General features: G+C 51.2%; 1 protein-coding gene across 4 annotated transcripts in view; it reads right to left on the minus strand.

The window, feature by feature from the left end:
- SAMD11 (sterile alpha motif domain containing 11) overlaps window positions 1-19,641 on the minus strand; it is a 205,223-nt gene that overhangs the window by 98,085 nt on the left and 87,497 nt on the right. For all 4 annotated transcript variants that reach the window (XM_044445287.1, XM_044445286.1, XM_044445285.1 and 1 more), the window contains exon 3: window positions 4,354-4,532. In XM_044445287.1, the coding sequence (XP_044301222.1) occupies window positions 4,354-4,532 (179 nt within the window). The remainder of the gene's footprint in view (window positions 1-4,353; window positions 4,533-19,641) is intronic.

Raw genomic sequence — 19,641 nt, forward strand, 5'->3', positions numbered from 1 at the left:
GTGCCAGACACATCTAACGGGAAGGGGGCGGAAGGGCCCCTGCTTTGCTTTGAGCTGCAATCAATTAGAAAGTCAAAGAGCAGCAGCCTTCGGGGATGCCAGAAATAGCTTTCCACTTAAGGGTGCTGGGATGCCTCTGACAGACTGACAGCCACGAGCCACGAAAGCCTTTATGGGGGCTGGCAATTCTGCTATTAGAAGGTGGAAACCTGGGAAGAGCAGCATGGTGACCTGCTTCGCTGGAGGCAGAGCGGAGAGAAACGGGGGCGGGGGGGGGAGCAGCTGCACGGAGAGTGGTGGGCAGGCGGGCAGCGCATCGCTCTCGCAAAACCGCACCATCGCTCAGCACATCGGTCAAAAGACAGTGGTGAAATGAAGGGCGTTCTAAAAGGTGAGTGTAGGTTTGACCCTCCCTCACCCTATCCATCAATCTTTCCACGCCTTTCCTGTGCCCTGCCTCCCTCTTCTGTCTGAGCACAGCAGGTGGTGAAGCTGCTTTCCCCAACTCTGCGCCCTCCAGGGGTTTCAGATGACAACTCCCAGGATTCCTGGCCACTGGGGCTGATGGGAGTTAAATTCCAAAACATCCAGCAGGCACCAGGTTGGGGAAGGCTTTGGGCCACGTTCTGTATCACAGGGATGAGCAGAAGAGATCGCCAGATACTGGAGACTTCAACTCCCAGCATTCCTTAGGATTGGCCATACAGGCAGAGGCATACGGGGGTTGAAGAAACCCACTTTCTAGCCAACCTTAGCTGTGCAGCTCCTTGGGTACTAGTAAAACGTTTTGATGGCCCAAGCCCCATTTGCTCAGATCACCAAGAAAAGTGTTGTTTTAGAGGATTTTTCATCCTTCAAAAACTTCTTGCTGCCTTGAAGGATGCATCTGAACATCACGGCCTCTTACAATTAGCTACACTGCCATGGGCCACCGTGGACGCCGCGTGATGTGAGCCCCTTGACAAGAGGTTACAGCTGTGACAGAAACCAAAAGCAAGTTCCATCAGATTTCCATTTTGCTTCAGGGTGTGCGGGAATCTGGCGTACTGGAGCACAGAAAGAATACACATCTGGTCCTGCTTAATCCAGACCATCACTGGAAAATATGCAGCAGGTACTGAATTATTGTTCTGTTAGAAAACCACAGCCAAACATTTGGCTGGCTAGTTCAAATCAAAATGTAAATGGCAACGTCTCCTCTGTTCTTTGGCTTCTAGCTCACAATACACCCACACTTCCGAGTCCCCGTTCAAAATTTGTCAGTGCTGGGCGACTGCACATCACTCATCCTTTCCATTCCTCTATGGGGCCCTGCTCCCTAACATCGACCTACACATGGTGGTCGTGGGGAGGGAGCTGAAGCAGACAAGCCATCCCTGGGGGAGAATTCCAGTCCCCGTCCCTCGTCTACACTGGCAGGCAGCAGCTAGCCAGTCATGCAGGCAGGATTCCTTCCTAGGCTTATGCAAAAACTGGACCGGGTACCTTTGGAACCAGGTACCACAAACCAGGGGCTCAGTCATGGAGCCGAGCAGCTCCTCCCCTCGAAACAGAGGTCAGATTCCAGTCTGCACGGTGCTCAGTAAACGCCTGATTGAAGCAGTCCTATCAGCTCACACGCAGGCCGCACCTAGCCCAGTATTACCTACACTGACCGGCAACAGCTCTCCAGGGATTTCAGGCGGGAGGCTCTCCCAGCCATAACTGGAGATGTGAGGAATGGAACCTGGGGCCTCTGGTGTGCCGGCACGAGTCTGACCCCTGAGTTTCAGCCTTTCTTAATGAAAGAAACACATTCCTGGCTTTGGGGAAACAGCTGGGTGAGAAAAGGCCCTTACAGATAGAAATTCTAGCATGTCAGGGGCCAGAGAGGCTATTCAGATATTCTCTCCCCCAGGGAATGGGAACAGCTGGATTAAATGGGTAATTAAAGGAAAGGACGGGCAGTTCGGAGCTACTCATCACAGCTCCCTATTCAGGGAGCCTGCGCTTCGGCACTCAAGTTGGGGAGGCAGGCATGACACCCAGCTTTGCACCTTCAATTAATAAACTGCAGGCATGGCCAACAGCCACAAGCTGGGGCGAGCCAATTTAGAGATCTGTCTTGCTTTGATTGGCTGGTTGTGGGGTGGGGGGGCTGTGCACGGCCCACCAGCCGGCTCTAAGATCTCCGCTGGTGTATCCTGCCAAGCTGTCAGAAAATGGTTTAACCAGTTGCAAGTGATGCAAACATAAAAAATTACAAGAAAAGCAATTACACGCCTTTGCTTTCCATTCTTTCGCTTTCATAGGCCTGGCCTCTGCAACCAAGTGCTGCTCCACGAGGTAGCGAGCTCGAGGTGGTGACGAGGATGGTGACGGGGTTGATCAAGAACGGCCGTCGCGATACACGACGGGCGGGGAGGGTCTCAAGATACAGCCGCACTCCCTGCCCCCCCATAGTTTTCTAAGTCTTCCCCCCCCCCCCCCCAGAGTTTCCAGGGAACACTTGTGTTAATTTATTTTAGCAAGGACATTGAAGAGTCTTGCGGCACCTTACAAACTAACAAATTCACCTCGGCATGAGGTTTCACGGACAGCGGCCCACTTCATCAGGAGCACGGAGTGGAGAATTTCAGGTTTACGTGCAGGCCACATGGGCAAGTGGGTTGTAACCACCTTTCTGCAGTCAGAAAGCAATTAAATGCAAGACGCTAAAATCCCAGGCCGGACAGCGGTTGTTCATGCGGCATTTACCTTCATTCTGGCCGCAGCATACAACCCACCTGCCTGCCACCCCTTGCGGCTTCTACATAAACCTGCAATTCTCCAGAACGCCCCTTGCGTCAGATGAAGTGGGATATAACCCAGCAGTGCTTCCGCCAGAACAAATCATCTCCTTAATAAGGGACTGTCTAATTCAGCTAATTGCTGGCAGCTAATGCTTCTTCTAAACATACGGTGCAGCAATGTCCAGCAGTTGCTTCTTTCTGTGAGGTTATTACAGAGATAAATTTTGTACTGGAACAGTCTTTAATAGTCACCGACATAGGCACTCTTTTAAATGCAGTGCTTGCTTCATGGAAAATACCTTGTAGTCAGCATAAATGGATCCTCCGTGCCTTTCTGACGGCTAAAATACTGATATTGTGGCATTGGAAGGATAAACGTTGACTTCCCATAACATGATGGATGGGGGAACTTGTAATGCATTTGAATGAGTGGCACATGGGCACCACCTTCAAATATGTACTTATTTGGATATCTGGTCCACTTTTGTTGAAAGCCTTGTATATGTGTTATTAAGCTGAATTTTTATAAAGAAACACATGCATTATTCAAGATCATGAATGGCGCCAATTTACGCACTCATATTTAATAAGCACCAAAAGTGGGGAGGTCTTTAAGGTGCTGCAAGACGTTTGTTGACATCTTCGCAGAGGAAGTTTAGGACCTGCAACCTTTACTTTTAACTTCGGAGACTGTTGGGGACTGCCATTTCGTTTCCAGAGATGAAGTGGCTCATTTCTTCCCTTACAGAAACGACACTGCACTGCCAGACATCCTTGCAATGCAATGCCTCTTTGTCCCGCGCCAATTGTAACATTCATTAGCATTCTGTGACAAAGGGCTTCCCTTTTCCTAGGTGGTGGTCCATCGCCATGCAGCTGACCGCTGCTTGGTTAATCAAACCCAAGAAGGACTGGTGGGTGGGACTGGGGGGTGTCAGCAATGAAAAGCCTCGGCCGAAAGAGAGCTGGGAGTCTCTCTGCGTGTTTGGAAGGGATACCAGTCAGAATACAGGGAAGGCCTCGTGCACATTCTACGCAAGAGGAGGGGGCAGACACAGGGCTGTGCGCAGCATCTGACAAAGTGGGAGCATGCGCTGGTACTGCACTGATTCCTGCCTTGAGGATGGGACTGGACTGGGCTGGACTGGACTTCCGAGATCCCTTCCAACTCTTATGATGAAAGCTGGCTGAAGTGGGGGGTGGCAAGGCCTCCCTCCCTCCCTCCCCCCCCACCCCGGATCTGATGCAAGCAAGCAGATCCGTTGCCTGGACGGGGTGAGTGCCGTGCTTTCCACCAGCCGTGCTACGGTTGCGTATTTGTCAGTACAGCAAGTACGACCCGCCACGGTGCCACATCTCTCTGGTTCACTCTCCTAGGAAAGGGAACCAGCTCCCAATGCCACTGGCCACCCTGAAACGTCTTGTGGCTTGGAGAAGTGAGGCACACGCGCCACCAGAGCAGCCCAGGCCTGGCTTTGAAGAGGCATGCAGTCACCCAAACTGCAGGCTCCGTGCAATGGCGCAACCTGCCCTCACGGGCCTCGGCACACGGACGGAGGGTGGTGACGTCATGGGAACGTACCTTCTTTTCATGATACTAATATGCAGATCCTCCTCTTGCTTGACATCCAGGGGGTGACCATTCACCTTGTCGCTCTCCTCACTGTCGTCACTATGTGAGAAAATGGAGGGCAGCTCCTTCTTCAGAGTCCTGGTGGGAGGCAAGGGGATTGTCCTCTTCTCGGCCAGACGACCCCGGTTCTGCAAAACGGGGAAAGCAGGAGCCAGAAGAGGAAGAAGAGGAGAGATGAGTCAGGTGCCTCAGTCAAGGTGAGCCTCTAAAAGCGATGCAGCAGGAGAAAAATATGCACCCGTCGGCTGGGGCTTCCCTTCTCTGAGCAAGGCTGCCTGCCTAGTCCTACTGGAGAGGAAAGGGATCCAGAGCCTCTCTGCCGGCCCTGCTGACGGTCTGGGGCCTCATTTCTTCCTCCCTCCCCATTCCTTTCTCCACGTGCAGCGTGCCTTCTTGAAGCGAAAGCTTACAAGGCAGAGGCTGCCTGTGTTTTGATGACTCATTGCCAGCCATTCTAAGAGCCTCTTCGGGCTGAAGCAAAGGATGCAAATACTTTAAACCAATATTAAATAAATTGAGGAACAGTGAAAGAAAGCAGCAGAGGAAGAGGGTTGCACAGGGAGAAAAGTAACATGTGTAGAAGGGTCCAACGCCCGCCCACCTACCACTTCTGCCTTCAAAACACACCTGCCAAGCCATTTTGCACATTCACAAACAAACAAACAAGGCAACAAACTGGTGCCACAAGGCTACGAAGACTGTGAAGCCATTCCCTGGGAATCAGAGCTCTGACACTGGGAGTGTTGACTCCCTTGCCTGGTGCTTTCACAACGGATCAGCAGAGCTCCCTCCCTCCCTCCCTCCCCACCACCAGCACCATCCTTGAGGCATTAGCAGAGCACCTCTTCCCAAGGAGCCGCAATTTATTGTATCAATTAGAGCCAGCGGCACGCAAATTGCCAGCACCTGACATCCACGGGACTTTCTGCAGTGGGCCTCCAGAAGCTATGGAGGACGGTGCCAACTGGCTCATAAAAATCACTTAATGGCCATTATGGTACCTGAGAGCAGTTACCCAGTCGCAGTGGCTGCCCAGGGACTCATCAAGCTTAACAAACGGCATGGGCGGAGGGGACGGGATTGCAACGGGGAGGGGGCAGAATTATTCCAAGTCCCATGAGCAGAGCCCCAGGGAGAACCCTCAAGAATCCATGCTGAATTGTAAAACCTCCTTTAGCAGAAAAACTCACACGCGGCAAAACTCAAGTTCATTGAACGCTGGAGGAAAAACACGAGCATTCATGGCAATAATACCATGAACCATAAAGCCAACCTATTCTATCAGACCAACGGGTGGCTGTTATTTCAAATACAGCGAACAGAATGAAAGGGGTGTCGTTGGCTGTACGGCTACAACGAGCAGCTACTGCAGCTTGAGCCATATTAAATCTCTACCCCGGGCTCCTCTTGTCTTCTGGATCTGGCACAAACTTCTCGGCCTTACCTCCGAATCCCTCCGCAGCCTTGTTTTCCCACCCAACCCGCTTATGTCTCTGTTCCCATGAGCTCCAGCTTCAAGCATGGCCACGACTGGGTTCCTGCCAAGGGTCCGCACCACAGCAGGGGCCCCCTGACAAGCCCCCTGGACTTGCTCCTCCTCTCCACTGACCCACCTCTAGGGCACAGGAGAAAGTAAGAAGCAGTTCTATCCAGCTTCTGTGCATGCAACCCCTCCTGAAGGTTTGGCATGGAATATACACATATGAGATCTGAAGACAAAATTCTGACATAAGTGCCTAACAGCAGCTAAAACGTAGGCACACTTTAAGAAGTTGAACTGCCTGTGAATATTCTCTTGCTAACACAACATCCTGAGCAATTAGAATGTTTATGAATGTTCCGTAACCTCGTAACAGCCGGCTGGGAGAATTGACCATTGACTAGCAGTGACCAGTCTTGCATCTCAGTTACCATAAAAACAAACAAACAGGAAATCATGGTTTCCTAGTCACTAGAAAGTATGTGTTAGCAAAAACCTTGGCTGAATTCAAGGACAGATTTTAATTCATTCTAATTTGTCTCCTTCTCAGGGACTAGAACAGAAACCACAGTATAGATCATGCATCCCAAAAGTTTCAGTTACTTGACCAGTATCCTGCCTGGGAAAACCATCACCGCCACCACATACAAACGCCAAAAAAATAATAACAGTATTTTAAGAAGGAGTCATAACGTCTTTCACTTCCAGGACAAACACCAAATCAGCCCAAAGGAATTCCCTTCGGATGTGGCCTCATTTTATAATCGTGTGATCCTCTTCTACTTGCGCAAGGAAGCAGGAGAAAACTACCTTATTTTCTTCCTTCTCGACATTTTTTGAACCACAATCTCTCTCTCTCTCTCACACACACACACACACTCAGTCTGAAACAGAAAACAGTTTAAGTGTTTAAACCAAGAGGTTCAGGGACAGTTTCCTCCCAGGAGCCTCGCCATCTGTTTCGATCTTAAACAGGTGTTCCCCAGTTACAGATGTGTTGAATGACAACTCCCGACACTCCCACACTTGTTGGGGTGATGGAAGTTGTGCTTCAGCACAGCTGGGGGGGCAGAGGGCTTTTTCCTTGTCTAAACGTGCACGGGATCACACTGATTAATTGCTTCCATGTCTAATTCCTAGGAGCGGATAGTGAGAGTAGATACAACCCAGCAGCAACAGAAGCACTGTGCCCAATCTCAAAGGTCCCCTCTTCTTGACAAGTAGGTTTACATCTCGCACGGGAATATGAACCCTGGGCACGGAAAGCAAGTTCTAGTTCCAAGCCATGCTCAAGGGAAGCTCTGCCAGTGGATCGCCCGTGCTGGAAACATCAATGCGCTGCCTTCTTCCCGGTTTCAGGCATACACAGAGGGCCTGCAAAGACAGTTCGGGGTGCACCTCTTCTGGAGTATTCCATTCCATTCCTCTTTCCCACCTCATTTTCCACGCACACAGCCAGGTAGCATCCAATGGGCACTGAGCACACTAGTTCCCATTGGACGGTTTTGCAGAGTTCCACCCATTGGGGCAAACAAATACGTTGCGAACGGCCAATAGATGTACAACCCACAAGCAGAAGCCGCTGGGAGTCTTACTTGGAAGAAATACTGAGCTCCAGAAGGTTGCTTCCACATGATCCTGTTGCAACTGTTTGGGGGGCTGTATAACACCCGCTTCCACTTACAATCGCCCTGTGTTTCCCACCATTTCGGCATCTTCGCCCGGAAGGAAAAACGGAATAGTGCTATCAATCCAAAGCCAGTGGGCAGCTAAGAATGATCCATCTGTTAGCGCCCAAACTCTTCAAAAAGGGAGTGAAGAGGTGCTAAAAATCCAGAATCTCCCTCACACAGAGAGAGGCACACAGTGTGCGAGAAAGGCAGACATATGTGGAAATCAATGGGGGTTTTTGTTGTTTTCATCCCCATCTTGAGTAGAACTCTGGTTTCCTAAGAAGATGCATCAAGGAGGAGAGACTCCTGCCCAGGACAGCCAACAGAGGTTAGCAAAATTCTAGGACGAAACCACCCTCCACCCACCAAACTAACCCCTTTAGTCCTTGTTCCCATGAGCCACACAGTCCGAGCGAGAAAGAAACCGGAGCATTTTTTGGCAGAATAAAGAACCGCAGTGGGCTTGCAGATGGAATGAAGGGGTGGAAAGTACAGGCGCAGGGGGGAGGGTGGGCTAGGAAAGGTTCCCTGTTCTCAGAGGGAAGGTCAAAGCGTATAAACGCCCTGGTTGTGATGTAGTACAGCTGCCAGAAAAACGAGGAAGGATTCCTTCCAGCAGGTCCCTGGTGAGCATTTAATTGATCCCAGAGATGCAGAGGCCTTGGCTAAGGCAGAATATGCAATGTGGGGAGGAGAGGAAAGATCAGAGAGAGAAGCTTTCACAAGGCTGAGCAGTCAGAAATATTGGATGACAGAGCGCAGGGCAGGGGGAAGCGAGCTCTTTCCAGAAAGAAGGGCTGTGTCTTCACAGGGAGAGTGGGCCAGAGGTCTAGGTGGCCCCCTGAAAAGGGTCAACACCCCCCCAGCCCCCCCCCAGAGACTCTTGGAGGCCAGGGGGCCCTTGAGGGCACTGCATCCAAATCCTCAGCAGCTGCGTCGCCAACCAAACGCTCCCTTTCACCTCCTCAGCAAAGTAAACAACACTTGTTTGCATGCTTGCAGGTATGGCAGGTCTTTAGCACGTCTGATCACGGACACAGTCAGGCGAGACAAATTTACAGAAAGTGTGCCTCATGCACACACACACACGGGAATTGGGGGAAAGGGTAAGAGAGTGGCAGTCTATACAGGGGTCGGGGGGCCTCAACCTGAAAGCCCAACAGGCTAAATGTATCCGCCTTTATTTATTCATGCGTCTGTGTAAAGCCTCTTGTGTCTGCAGGTATCAATCGACGTGGAGGACCCCCCCCGCCCCCCCGCCAGTGCCAGCCACCTCACCTTTCCTCGTGGCAGGGCCACTTCCAGGAGGGGCTCGGCCACTGCTATCAGCCACCACAAAGGCACTGGGCGCTCACAGAAGCGCAGCGTGTCGAGGAAACCCCGGACATGGGCCGCATTTTGCTCTCCTGCCCTTGACACAAAGGTTTGGTTGGGTTCCCCAGACATGGGAGCCCTGGCTGGGAAGCGAAAGAGAAGGAAGGGTGAACAAGTCTTTAATCAGAAAACGGCATGGCCAAGGTGGGGGAGTCGCACGGCACGAGAGGGGCCGGCCCTCGGTTCGCTCCCCCCATTGCCGGCAGCCTTCTCTTCCTCACGCCGGGCTTCATAGTAAGCCCCTGCCTCTCCCACCGGCCTTCATTACACCTCCCAGGCCGGTGGGCTCGACATGGCTGATTGTTTAGATAGCAAATCCAGGCTGGGGCCGCCGTCGCCTGACTTCCCCGGCGCTTAGAGCAGCTTTGCTATTAAAACTTGGGCCACTGATAAAACAAGCTTTCTGGGCCCCGCACTGTCCCTGGCTCCAACGCGCAAGCACTGAGCCAATGAATAAAAGAACAGGCGGCCCTCGCTTTCCTGCTCTTGGCAGGCTCTGCTGTGGAGCGGGTTTTCCTCATCACCTGTCAGAAGCAGCCTAGTTCCTTGCCTGGCTGCTAATGTGGCTGACTGCTTACGCCGCTGGGATGCACAGCGCAATGGCTGCCCTGTGGGCTGTGTGGAGCACATGGGAGAGGAGGGCGCCTGAAGGGGATGCATCCCGCTCTTCCGAAACAGCCCAGGCCACAGAAAGCAGTGCGCCTCAAGCCAGCGCCGTCCACGTGTGTTGGGACTATAATCCCCGGCACCGTAAGGGCCATACTGGCTGGGAATGATGGGAAACGCAGTGCAGTGCAGACGCATGCTTCACTCCACACAAAGGCGGATGCCTGTGCATTTATTTAACCCACCCAGCATCTCCATGGGGCACCAGAGCAATTCACAGTCCACAAGAGATCCTCCGAATTCGGTGCTCAGGCTGAAAAATGTTCAACGCCCCTGCTGTGAGGATGTGTTGGACAACTCCCAGCATTCCCAGCCAACACAACCGATGCTGGTGACTGTGGGAGTTGCGGTCCAAAACAGCCAGCATGCCCCATTTGAAGAGCGCCGCCTAGGACAGAGTCGCAGTGAACGCAACAGGGCTTACTTCCGCATGAGTGCGTCGTGCCTGGGATTGCACTGAAAACGCTCTGTACAAGTTCTTTCCTTTGAGCATCAAGGACATGCATTTCCTAGGTCATACGAGTTCCCTGTTGCGACATTATGTCCTTCTACGCACGCCACTTCTCTATGTGAGGAGGAAAACATGCTGAAAATCAGCCATAAAGCATAAGCTTACATTACATTACATTACTTGGAAGTGAGTCTGAACGAGTCTCACGCCTAAGAAAGCATGCAAAAGACCACAGCTGTAGCTTCTGGATTCTCGCCAAGGAGCCAAAGATCAGCACCATTTGATCCCAAGTAAAACCACTCCGACTCCTATTCTTCCCTCCGCCCAGTGCTGAGCTTTCCTACCGCCCCAGGATGACAGTAAATTCCATCAGAGGGAAATTCCACACATGGGTTGTTTTGGCAGAACATCTGTTGGGAGGATTCTGTGCTTCGAGGGCAAAGGCCTGCCTGGGCGACCACACGCAAAGAAACAGGCAGTTCTGTCAGTGGCAGGAGCTGCTGTTGCCTCCTTCGCTTCTAACACGTTGCAGTGTCTTCCAGACAATCAGGCAGAGGAAGACTTTAAAAAATCGTGAACTCGAAAAGCTCAGCTGTATTCGTGCTGCTGGTCTCTAACAGCAGGGATGCGTTCTTGTTCACTGCATCTTTGGCCCTGGATCGTGGTTCTTTTCTCAGAACCAATGGGAAAACAATGAAGTAGCAATAGCTTATACAACGGGGAGGGAAACTGCAGGTCTCCCTTCAAGTGCCCCCCTTGGCCAAAAGTTCACTTGTACAAGGTAGGAATCACTCCTGTACTCATGCACCGTGGGCGAGTTCCAAAGTCTACTCTTTGTGCCAAAAAGCAAATCTAATCCTATCCTGTTGACCTCAACGACCCCCACTCCGGACATAGCTCAAGGCTTGCAAGCAAAGTCCCCCCTCAAAATACGCATTCAATCTGGAGTGGCTACAACTGCAAAGCGCGAACTGCATAGCAATATAGTCAAGGGAGCCAAGACCATGGAGGGGGCTCCTTAGGCAGCCCCGCGTGCCATGAGCCGCCCCTCTGCGCAGGCTAGCAAGCTATTCCGCTCCTTACGGCTATTCTGCGCCACTCTTTCAACAGACATCGCTACAGCGAAAGTACAACTGAGCTTCACATCACCAGTGTAGGAAAAGTGATGGTGAAGGAGCTTTGTGCTCAGGTGCCGAACAGGAAGAAGGCCGTGTGGCGCCTGGACACACTTCCAAAAAGGAAGGCGACCAGATTAGAAGGCCACCTCTTCTCAGACGAAGCACGGAACTTCTGCACCAAAGGAACACCACAGCACTGCTCTGGGTCATCTTTAAAAATAGGGTTTTCTCCCCTGATAAGGAAAAAGGCAGCCCGAACCCTAGAAGAATACAGGTTGCTTCCAAATTCTTAGCAGTCTCTTGTGAACTCCATATGAAAATGCAAGCAACATACACAGGAATTGTGCAATGACGCCTGGGGGGAACTGCTCCTAGTCCTCTTTATGCGTATTTCATCTTCTTGTGCAATTTGGCCACTGGATTTTTCAAATCTTATGTCATTAGGCAACCACGACAATTGCAAAGTCATTTTTTTTAAAAAAAATCAAGCCTTGGCTTCTAAAAGGGTGGCAATGGGATTACAGGGACAGTTTACTTGCTGCAACTAACTCTGTAAACTTTTCAAACTGGAATAGCAATATTTATTATAACAATAATTAGTGTAACAAACTGCTAGGCGTTTTGCAGGCGCCCAATGGATGGAAAAGCTGAAATGTCCAACTATTTTGACCTTGGGAGCATCCCTCCCTGCTGCATGTCACTTCCTGTGCCAGGTCCTGCTTACCTTGCTCCCTGGGGGGGGTGCTGCAATTTGCCAGAACCCAGAAAGTTTCCTTAATAGCTTTGCCAAGGGAGTCCCTGAACAATTTTGTTCTATCACTTTGGGCTTCAGTCTAAATTACTCTTTGGATCTAGGCACCACTTCAACTGAATGCTCCTTAGTGCTTGGGAAGGTGGGACGGCCATGAGAAATGGCTGAAAGAGCACGAGAGGTTTGGAGATAATCTGTTAGTATTTACTCAAGGTGCCAATAAAAGAACACAAAGACAGATTGTAAATTCTCTGCATCTCCTGAATCTTTGATCCTCGGCTGCTAGTGACACGATGGATAATTTCCAGAGGTCAAGGGAGCATTTGCTTCCAGAAAGTTGGGTAGCTGCCTTTCTCAATTCTATTTTGGAGGTGAGGAATGGGGAACATCCTAACCGACAGCAAAATTGGGAGCGAGCAGGGATCAGAAGGGTTCAACATAAGAAAAAGATTCCCAGTTCCAGGTGTGACCCCAGCTAAGCTGTGATGGCCAGCGTCTTCGCCAAATTCCTCATCTGCAGCACACAAGCAACTCTGTAAAGTAGTTCCAGACCCCGGAGCAGGAAAATGGAAAACCAAATTCTGTGCACAGAAGGCACTGTTCAAACCGAGCGGCAACGCAGATGCATCTGTATACTTCGGATTACTGACTCTGTTTCTTCCACGATCCGAGTTGGACTGATGGCTTAGAAGGTTCCTAAGGCAGATTAGACCAATTCACGCAGCAGAGCACTAGAAATGGCTACTAGTCCGTAACGGAAAAGAGCAGACCTTTAGCAAAGGCGTCTCATCTTACCCCAAACAGCTGCGTGCAAGGGAAGTTGACGACATAATCACTAGCAGGCCAGGCGATGTAGCCCTTATTTGGCAAAACAGAAGTTAAGCTTTAAAAAATAAAGCGGGGAGGGGATTGATTTCGCCCACTGCATGAGTGCATCTTCAAAGAATGTTGCGCCAAGTTCTCCAGTCGCCTTGGTTCCTTTCATAAAACCTCTCTCTTGCCACAAACACATAAACTCTACCCCCAAGTCCCGTGAGACTTGCATGCGCGCATGCGTGCCTACCAAAGGTTCCATTCACAACCTGCTTGTCAATCCGCCTGCCGCATAGGGGTGGTGAGTGCGCGGGTGGGGAGAAGGGAAGAGAAGAGAAGAGAGATTTTCCAGCAAATTGCATTACTTTGTTTGGTCAATTGGCCTACAAATTGATTTTCCTGTACAAATAATGAACATTTATGGCTATTTTCCCTAAAGGCTCACTTTATTTGCCACGTAACAAAGAGCGATTTTTCCCGGATTTTGGGGCAGACTTCAGCTTGCTGCTGTTGGACACGGGAACTGTACAGATGAAACAGAATGCCTCTTCCAGCGGTGTGGTAGATGCCACAGAGGAGAAAGAAGAAAAAAATCCGTGGAGATGTATTCTTTGCAGCCACAGTACAGGGACTAGAGCCCCTGCTTTGCACTTGGGAGTCCTGAGTTCAGTCCTCAGCACCTCTAGCCAGGGCTGGAAAAAGTGCCTGCCCAGACCATGGAGAGCTGTTGCCGCTAGTCCAACGCAATAACACGGGGCTAAACGAGGCAAGAAACTCCATCCAAATTCCTTCCTCTGTTCCTTAGTATCGGAAGGTCCAGTTTTACCCAGCTGAGGTGGGTGGGGTGGAGATGAGCAAAGCTCGGATTTGTAGTCGTGCCTGAAGGCCTGTGGGGTTTGGACAGGCAGGATCAAAGTATTTTTATAAATAAATAGATATACCAAGACAAAACCAGGGAGAAGAGGGTCTCAAAATCCTCCCAGAGTGATTGCTGATGCAGGTTTCCTAGTGCTAGCAATCAAAATGCATTTTGCAGCTCAGAGTGCCCTTCCGCTTCTTAACTGATTTTTTTGTGGTAAGGGGGAAAGCAAAGGATTGGAGAAGCAGGCGGTAAATCAGGGGAACGGGATAAAGTAGGCCGTTCCCCAGCCCTTAAAAGGTTCAGGCCCCAGGCAGGCTCACAGGACACAAACATGTGTAAGACTGGCCCGTGCGAATGTCTATCTATACATGCACATTCTGAAATAATTTCAATGCTTTATGAAATTTCTGGTCTATTCTCAAAGGAAATGCATTCTTCAATTTGCACCCTGGCCCAGATGTCCCAAACCAATAGGAAAACCTCTCCTAAACTGCTCTGCCATGCAGGGGAAAGTTGTGAGGGGGGGATGTTGCAGCAAGCAGAAAGGGAAGTGTATGCCCCCCCCCCAAGGTTAATCACTCGCATTTCACAACTCAGCAACAAGTCATGGGCTCTCTTCATGGGTTGCTCATGCTCAGGAAATCATCGCTTGTTCTCAGGCAGCACCGTCACCCACATTTCAAGGGCCATCCCTGGTTCACCTACGACCCTCCCTGAACCCTCGACTGCGCCTAGTTGCCCCATTTTAGAAAACAGGGAATTGAAGTTAGGTAAGTGAAATCTTGTAGTGAATGCTAGCTCCTGCAATGAGCAGGCAGTTGGATGAGATGACCTCCAAACAGAGACTTTTGTGATTCTTGACTTTACTCCAGAAGTTATCCCTTGCTAAATTTCCCAGGATGGCGCTTTAAAGGCATTCAGGGTGCGCTTCAACGTGGTAGGCGCCTCTTCACGGAGGAAGAGACAAGAGGAAAGATGAAAGAGCAAAGAAAGGAACAGTCTGAACGAGGCCAAACCTCCGAAGGGCCCCCCACCCAAAACGCCAAGGGGATTTCGCTGACTCTCGTTCCTCTTTCACCTCTCAACCTGGAGTCCTTTCCAACGTGCTTCTGGGCCCTCCTCTGGAGACATGCCAAGCCACCGGCGAGCAAACCCCAGCGGCTTGAATGGAACGCAAGACCGGGAAGGCTGCGCAGCCACTTGACAGCTTAACAGGTGCACCGAACAGCTGCTATATTTAGGCCTCATTAGCACCACACGTGTCTTCACGCATTTGCACGGAAGACGGCGATGGGGAGGGAGAGGCAGGGCAGCGAAGGCCTGAGGATGCTGGTGGGAGCGGGGAGAGGCGGGAGGGAAGGTGGTCCTCACAGGTCTTCGCCTGACCCCGTGCTGGCTCCATGGAGGGACCCTCGGGGCAAGCAGATGGAATCACAGCGAAGGTGGCAGGAAGACCCTGAAGGCCCGAGGCCTCCATGCCGGGGACTGCTGCTTTTGCCAACGGTTCCCGAGACAAATAAGCAGCATCAAAAGGCAGTTCTTGCCCCCCTTACACTGCCTCGATTCAGAGGACACCATAACCTGCACCCAGCCCTAGGGTGTGGGTTTCAGAAAGGGCCCTTCTCAACCCTAAGCTGGAGGGGCTGCAGCCCAAACCGTGGACCTTCTCTGTGGAAGGCAGATTTTCTGCCACTGAAATTTGTTCCTTACCTTATGCAGCCAACACACGCGAATGGATTCTATTTCCATAAAAACTCATAGATCTGTGGTGCAGGGAAGGCTGGGAGAGTGGTACTGTGGGGTTCTGACTAGGAGGTATTTATTTACTTACCATGCAATGCAAAATGAAACCAAACCACACAATTAAAGAAGGAAAAATAATCTACCACTGCTTTAACATATGGAAATCTGGGCTGCCTTTGCTGAAGTTTATGCCTAATTATTTTCAATAACAGCAGTATGCGCTGTTATATACTAATACACAGGTGTTTATAATAAGTGAAATTATAAATCGCACGTAACATTTGGGAGGCCTGTGATGGAATGCAGGCGACCTGCTGCAGGTGTTCGACCGCATGGGGTTGATGCGAGGACGAAATGGCACAGTGGACCAGCCCCGGGCTCCTTGAGCCAGTGGTCCATCACCACGGAAGCCTGGTGTTGAATCCAACATCTGAGAGATGCAAGAGAAAGCGTGGGATAGGGCTGACTCCAGACTAAGATTTCACAGGCCCTTGGCCCTCCTGAGGTCTAGCAGAATAAAGGCGGGAGGAGGAGGTAGACATGATCTGACTTGCACAATTCAAGCAGACAGACACACACTGTGGCCCAGTAGCTGGATGGGGTTTTCCTAACACCCATGTTCCTCTTCTGGGTGAGACCTCCTGAGCTGCATGCAGATAGGACTCCCAGGAAAAGGAAAACTGGAGATGGGCTGGACCTGCTGGCTCAGCCCCTCAGCAAAGGCAGGCTGTATTTCTGCATCAAATTCTGCATCGTGCACCCTGAAAATTAAGTACCTTGGCACTCCCTTAGTTATCTTACATAAACGAATCCTACAGCAGTTCTTCTCTTAATTGTGAGGAGGTGTGCAGGCCACTAAAAGTCCACCCCCTGATCTTGGGCTGTGGGGGAAATGAGGCTCAGCCATTATTCCGGCATTTCTGATGCTACAGGCATTGCCGGCACACTTTCAAATGCAGCCTCGCAGCCACAAGGCCTCCGAGCTGATGGCTTACAGGAGAGATGAAATTCCAGAGAAGCTGCACCGCACAGGCCGCGTTTCTGCAGAATGGTAGCACACTTCCACGCCGTTCTCAGTGTAACCCCAAAGCCACAGCCCAAGGCCATAGTCCAGGCTCAACAGATCAATAGAGCTGAATAAATAAAGGGCCGCCCACGTATTAGTTCAAGCCGGCGCTGCATCAGGCCCTGACACTTATCGATTCCTCAAGCGAGCGCAGTGCGCCGTGACCCAAGGGCCTGCTAGTGTGGCAGCCCAGGCCAGGTCTGGTCAGTTGCAGAGACCCGGAAAGAAGGGGTGTGCCAAGCCCACGGGAATCTGCTCCCCGGCGCTGCAAACTGATCCACGGGGTGTGCATTACTAGCATGGGAGCATGCCCATATTTGCTTATTTATGACATTTCCGTATCACAGGAAATCTGAAGTTCTCTGGGGCAGCTCCCAAAACAAAACCTAAAACGCAGGAGCACGGTGAAACAGCGATATGAAAACCGCCAAGTTTAAAACCGAGTAAAACCGACGTAAAGACCAGGGGGAATGCCAGCAGAGTGGAAAGATCTGAAGCCACACTTTAAAAACGGAGGCAGGAAAGAACCAGGAAGAGTAAAAATGCTGACAGGAGCACAATGCAGGCCCTCTCTGGGGAGGGTGTCTGGGGTGCCACTGAGAAATTCGCCAAAAGAACTGCAATTCACGTATCTGCTGCCTGCTCACCCCAAACCATCCTTCCCCGGCCAAGTGCCCTCTGGCTGTGCAGGCCCACAAGCGCACGGGGGCTGCTGGCAGTTGTAGCCCAACCCAGCTGCGTGGGGAAAGCTTGCTCACGCACACAGAGCCCCCACTTCCAGTGATGGATGAGCAGGCACAGCATGTGGGCTTCTGGCACATTCCACTGTTTTTACATTGCTGTACCGCTCAACAGCCAAAGCGGTCAGGATGGTCGATCAAGACTGAAATGCCAATTCCACAAAGGAATATGAAAGTGTTTACATAAAAATAAAATAAACTGATTCAGCACAACCAGCAGGGGCAATCCTAGGACCTCTTAAAAAAGCAAATTATATGTTGACCAACGTCTGGGAACAGAGGGAAGTCTTACTGGGGCACCAGAAAGATGACAGTGTTGATGCCAAGTGGGACGCACTGTGAAGAGCATTCCGTCATCGGGGGGTGGGGGCACCACTGGGAGGGCCTTCTCCTTTACTGGCATCCTCTGAACCTCCCCCAGAGGAGCCGCACAAAGCATGGCCCCCGTGACCTCCCCTTCGACGCCACCTCAGCCTCCTCCAGCCATCATCCCGCCCTCTCACACAGAGCGCTCGAACTCTGGAAGTCACGTGTTGTGGAAAGCAATACATGTCTCCCAGATTCAGTGCTGCGTTTGCTTCCTGCCTCTTTATGAATTTGCCACATGGGAAAACTAAAGATCCATGGCAAACGCCTATTGGGCTTAAAGCAACAGCATGCGTGAACAGCAGGCGGGAAAAGATCAATCCTTCCGTGTTTTTCTAGCCACAGACTAACCCCCGCCCCCTATGAATGGGAGAGACAGACCAAGGAATCTGAAAAGAGGACTCTTCCGTCCAGAAGAGTCAATACAGCCCCTCTTCTGTAGTATTATTTTTGTGGGGGAGGGGCACAGGGGAAGAGATGGAGCGAAGCCTAACGATTCCAACCTCCAGAACACAGATGTTGGACCGCTTTCATCCCAAGGGCTTCATTTATTCCAGAGAGGCTGTCAGGTGCTACCTTTCAGTGGTGGGTGGGCTGAAGGCAAACCGGGCAGGGCCGATTTAAAATAATAACTGCCATAATTTTACTTTGCAGCTCTTGCAGTCAGTAACATGGGCTTCGGAGAGGCATCTCAACTGCAGGTAGGACAGGTGCCATAAATTCGGAACAAGCAAGGTTAGCACCCAGACTAGCTCGTTTGGCCCGTCTTCCATTTGCATCTCCGAACATTTTGCATGAACATGAAAAGTATGCAAAACGAACATGACATAGGAAAGTTGAGCAAAACCTCATCAGATCTGGGGAAATTTCCCATACAGACTAAATGTGTAATGGCATGCTTTTTAAAGCTGTCAACTGGAAACTTTTTCAAAATACCTTTTCTTCTCAAAAGCTTCTGGTTAAACAGAATATTGCTCGGGAATGTGCAAACCTCTTCCAAGAACGCATTTCCCCGTTCACACTCACACTCAGGGTTGTGAAAAGGGCAAGCTTGCATGTTTCACGGCAGAAGGGAATTTCTCATACATTCCTCGCACAAGTCATCTGACTGAGTAGCCTTGGACACTAAAAAAACCCAGAGAACTGGCGTTTGCTTGCCCCGCCTGACAACCGTGCCACGTGGAGGCCATGCCCTCTCTCCGCCACAGAGCCTGCAAACCTTTCGTGCATTTCAGGCAGAAACTATGGTGGCAGGCAGGCGAAGTCCACGTCACGCTCCCTCGCAGCCACCAACAGGCGAGATGTCTGACATTTGGTTTGTATTTTTTTAACCCGGGGAGGCAGCGCTTGGGGGGTCAGCATCTGGTCGTCTGTCAACCTGCTGCTGCTGCTGCTTTCTCGTTCTTTATTTATTTGTCCCTAACCCAATTTTCCAGCTGGAACGGCGAGCGGCGGCGGCGCAGTAACTCGATCGAGGCGCCCCAGGCAAGACGGCGAATGCCTCCCCTCCGCCTGCTCCCGCAATCAATAAAGCTGCTTTCTTCCCAATCCTGAAGCGCTCCGCTCGGCAACACGGGCCTGCAGCAGAGCGCGAGGCTGCGCCAGCTCTTCTGCGTCTTTCCTCCAGCGTGGCCCCCTTGCATGGCTGCGCGCAGGACGCGATTTGCACGTGGGGTTCAATGGAACAAGCGGAACAAGGAGGGCAGAGACGGAGAACGGGATTGATCGGGCACCTGGACCAAAAAATCAAAAATCACTGCGCATCTTTCCCCATCTTTAATTAGTGCAGTTTTCTGATCACAGGCTGATGAGTTGCTGATCAAGGGTCTCATCGATTCTGCCCTCTGGCCTGTCGGGGATCAGGCAGGCTCATCCAACAGACGGCTGGAATTGCCTCTGGGGGCCCGCGATAAAGCCATGGTTTTGATCAAGGAGACTTTGGGGGCAGCTTCCTGGCCTAGGCCCCAAGACTAGAGCGGCATACCTGTCATGTCTACCATTCGAGACCCGTGCAAACAGACACGAAGGGGGCAATTGGTGCAAAATAGAGCTGCCAGGTTGCTGACGGGGACGGGGCGTTATGCTCACATGACTCCAGTCCTCCATCAGCTTCACTGGCTTCCCATTGAAGCCC

Source organism: Varanus komodoensis, unplaced genomic scaffold, assembly GCF_004798865.1.
Source record: "Varanus komodoensis strain SLA01 unplaced genomic scaffold, ASM479886v1 scaffold48, whole genome shotgun sequence".
NCBI classification, from domain to species: domain Eukaryota; kingdom Metazoa; phylum Chordata; class Lepidosauria; order Squamata; family Varanidae; genus Varanus; species Varanus komodoensis.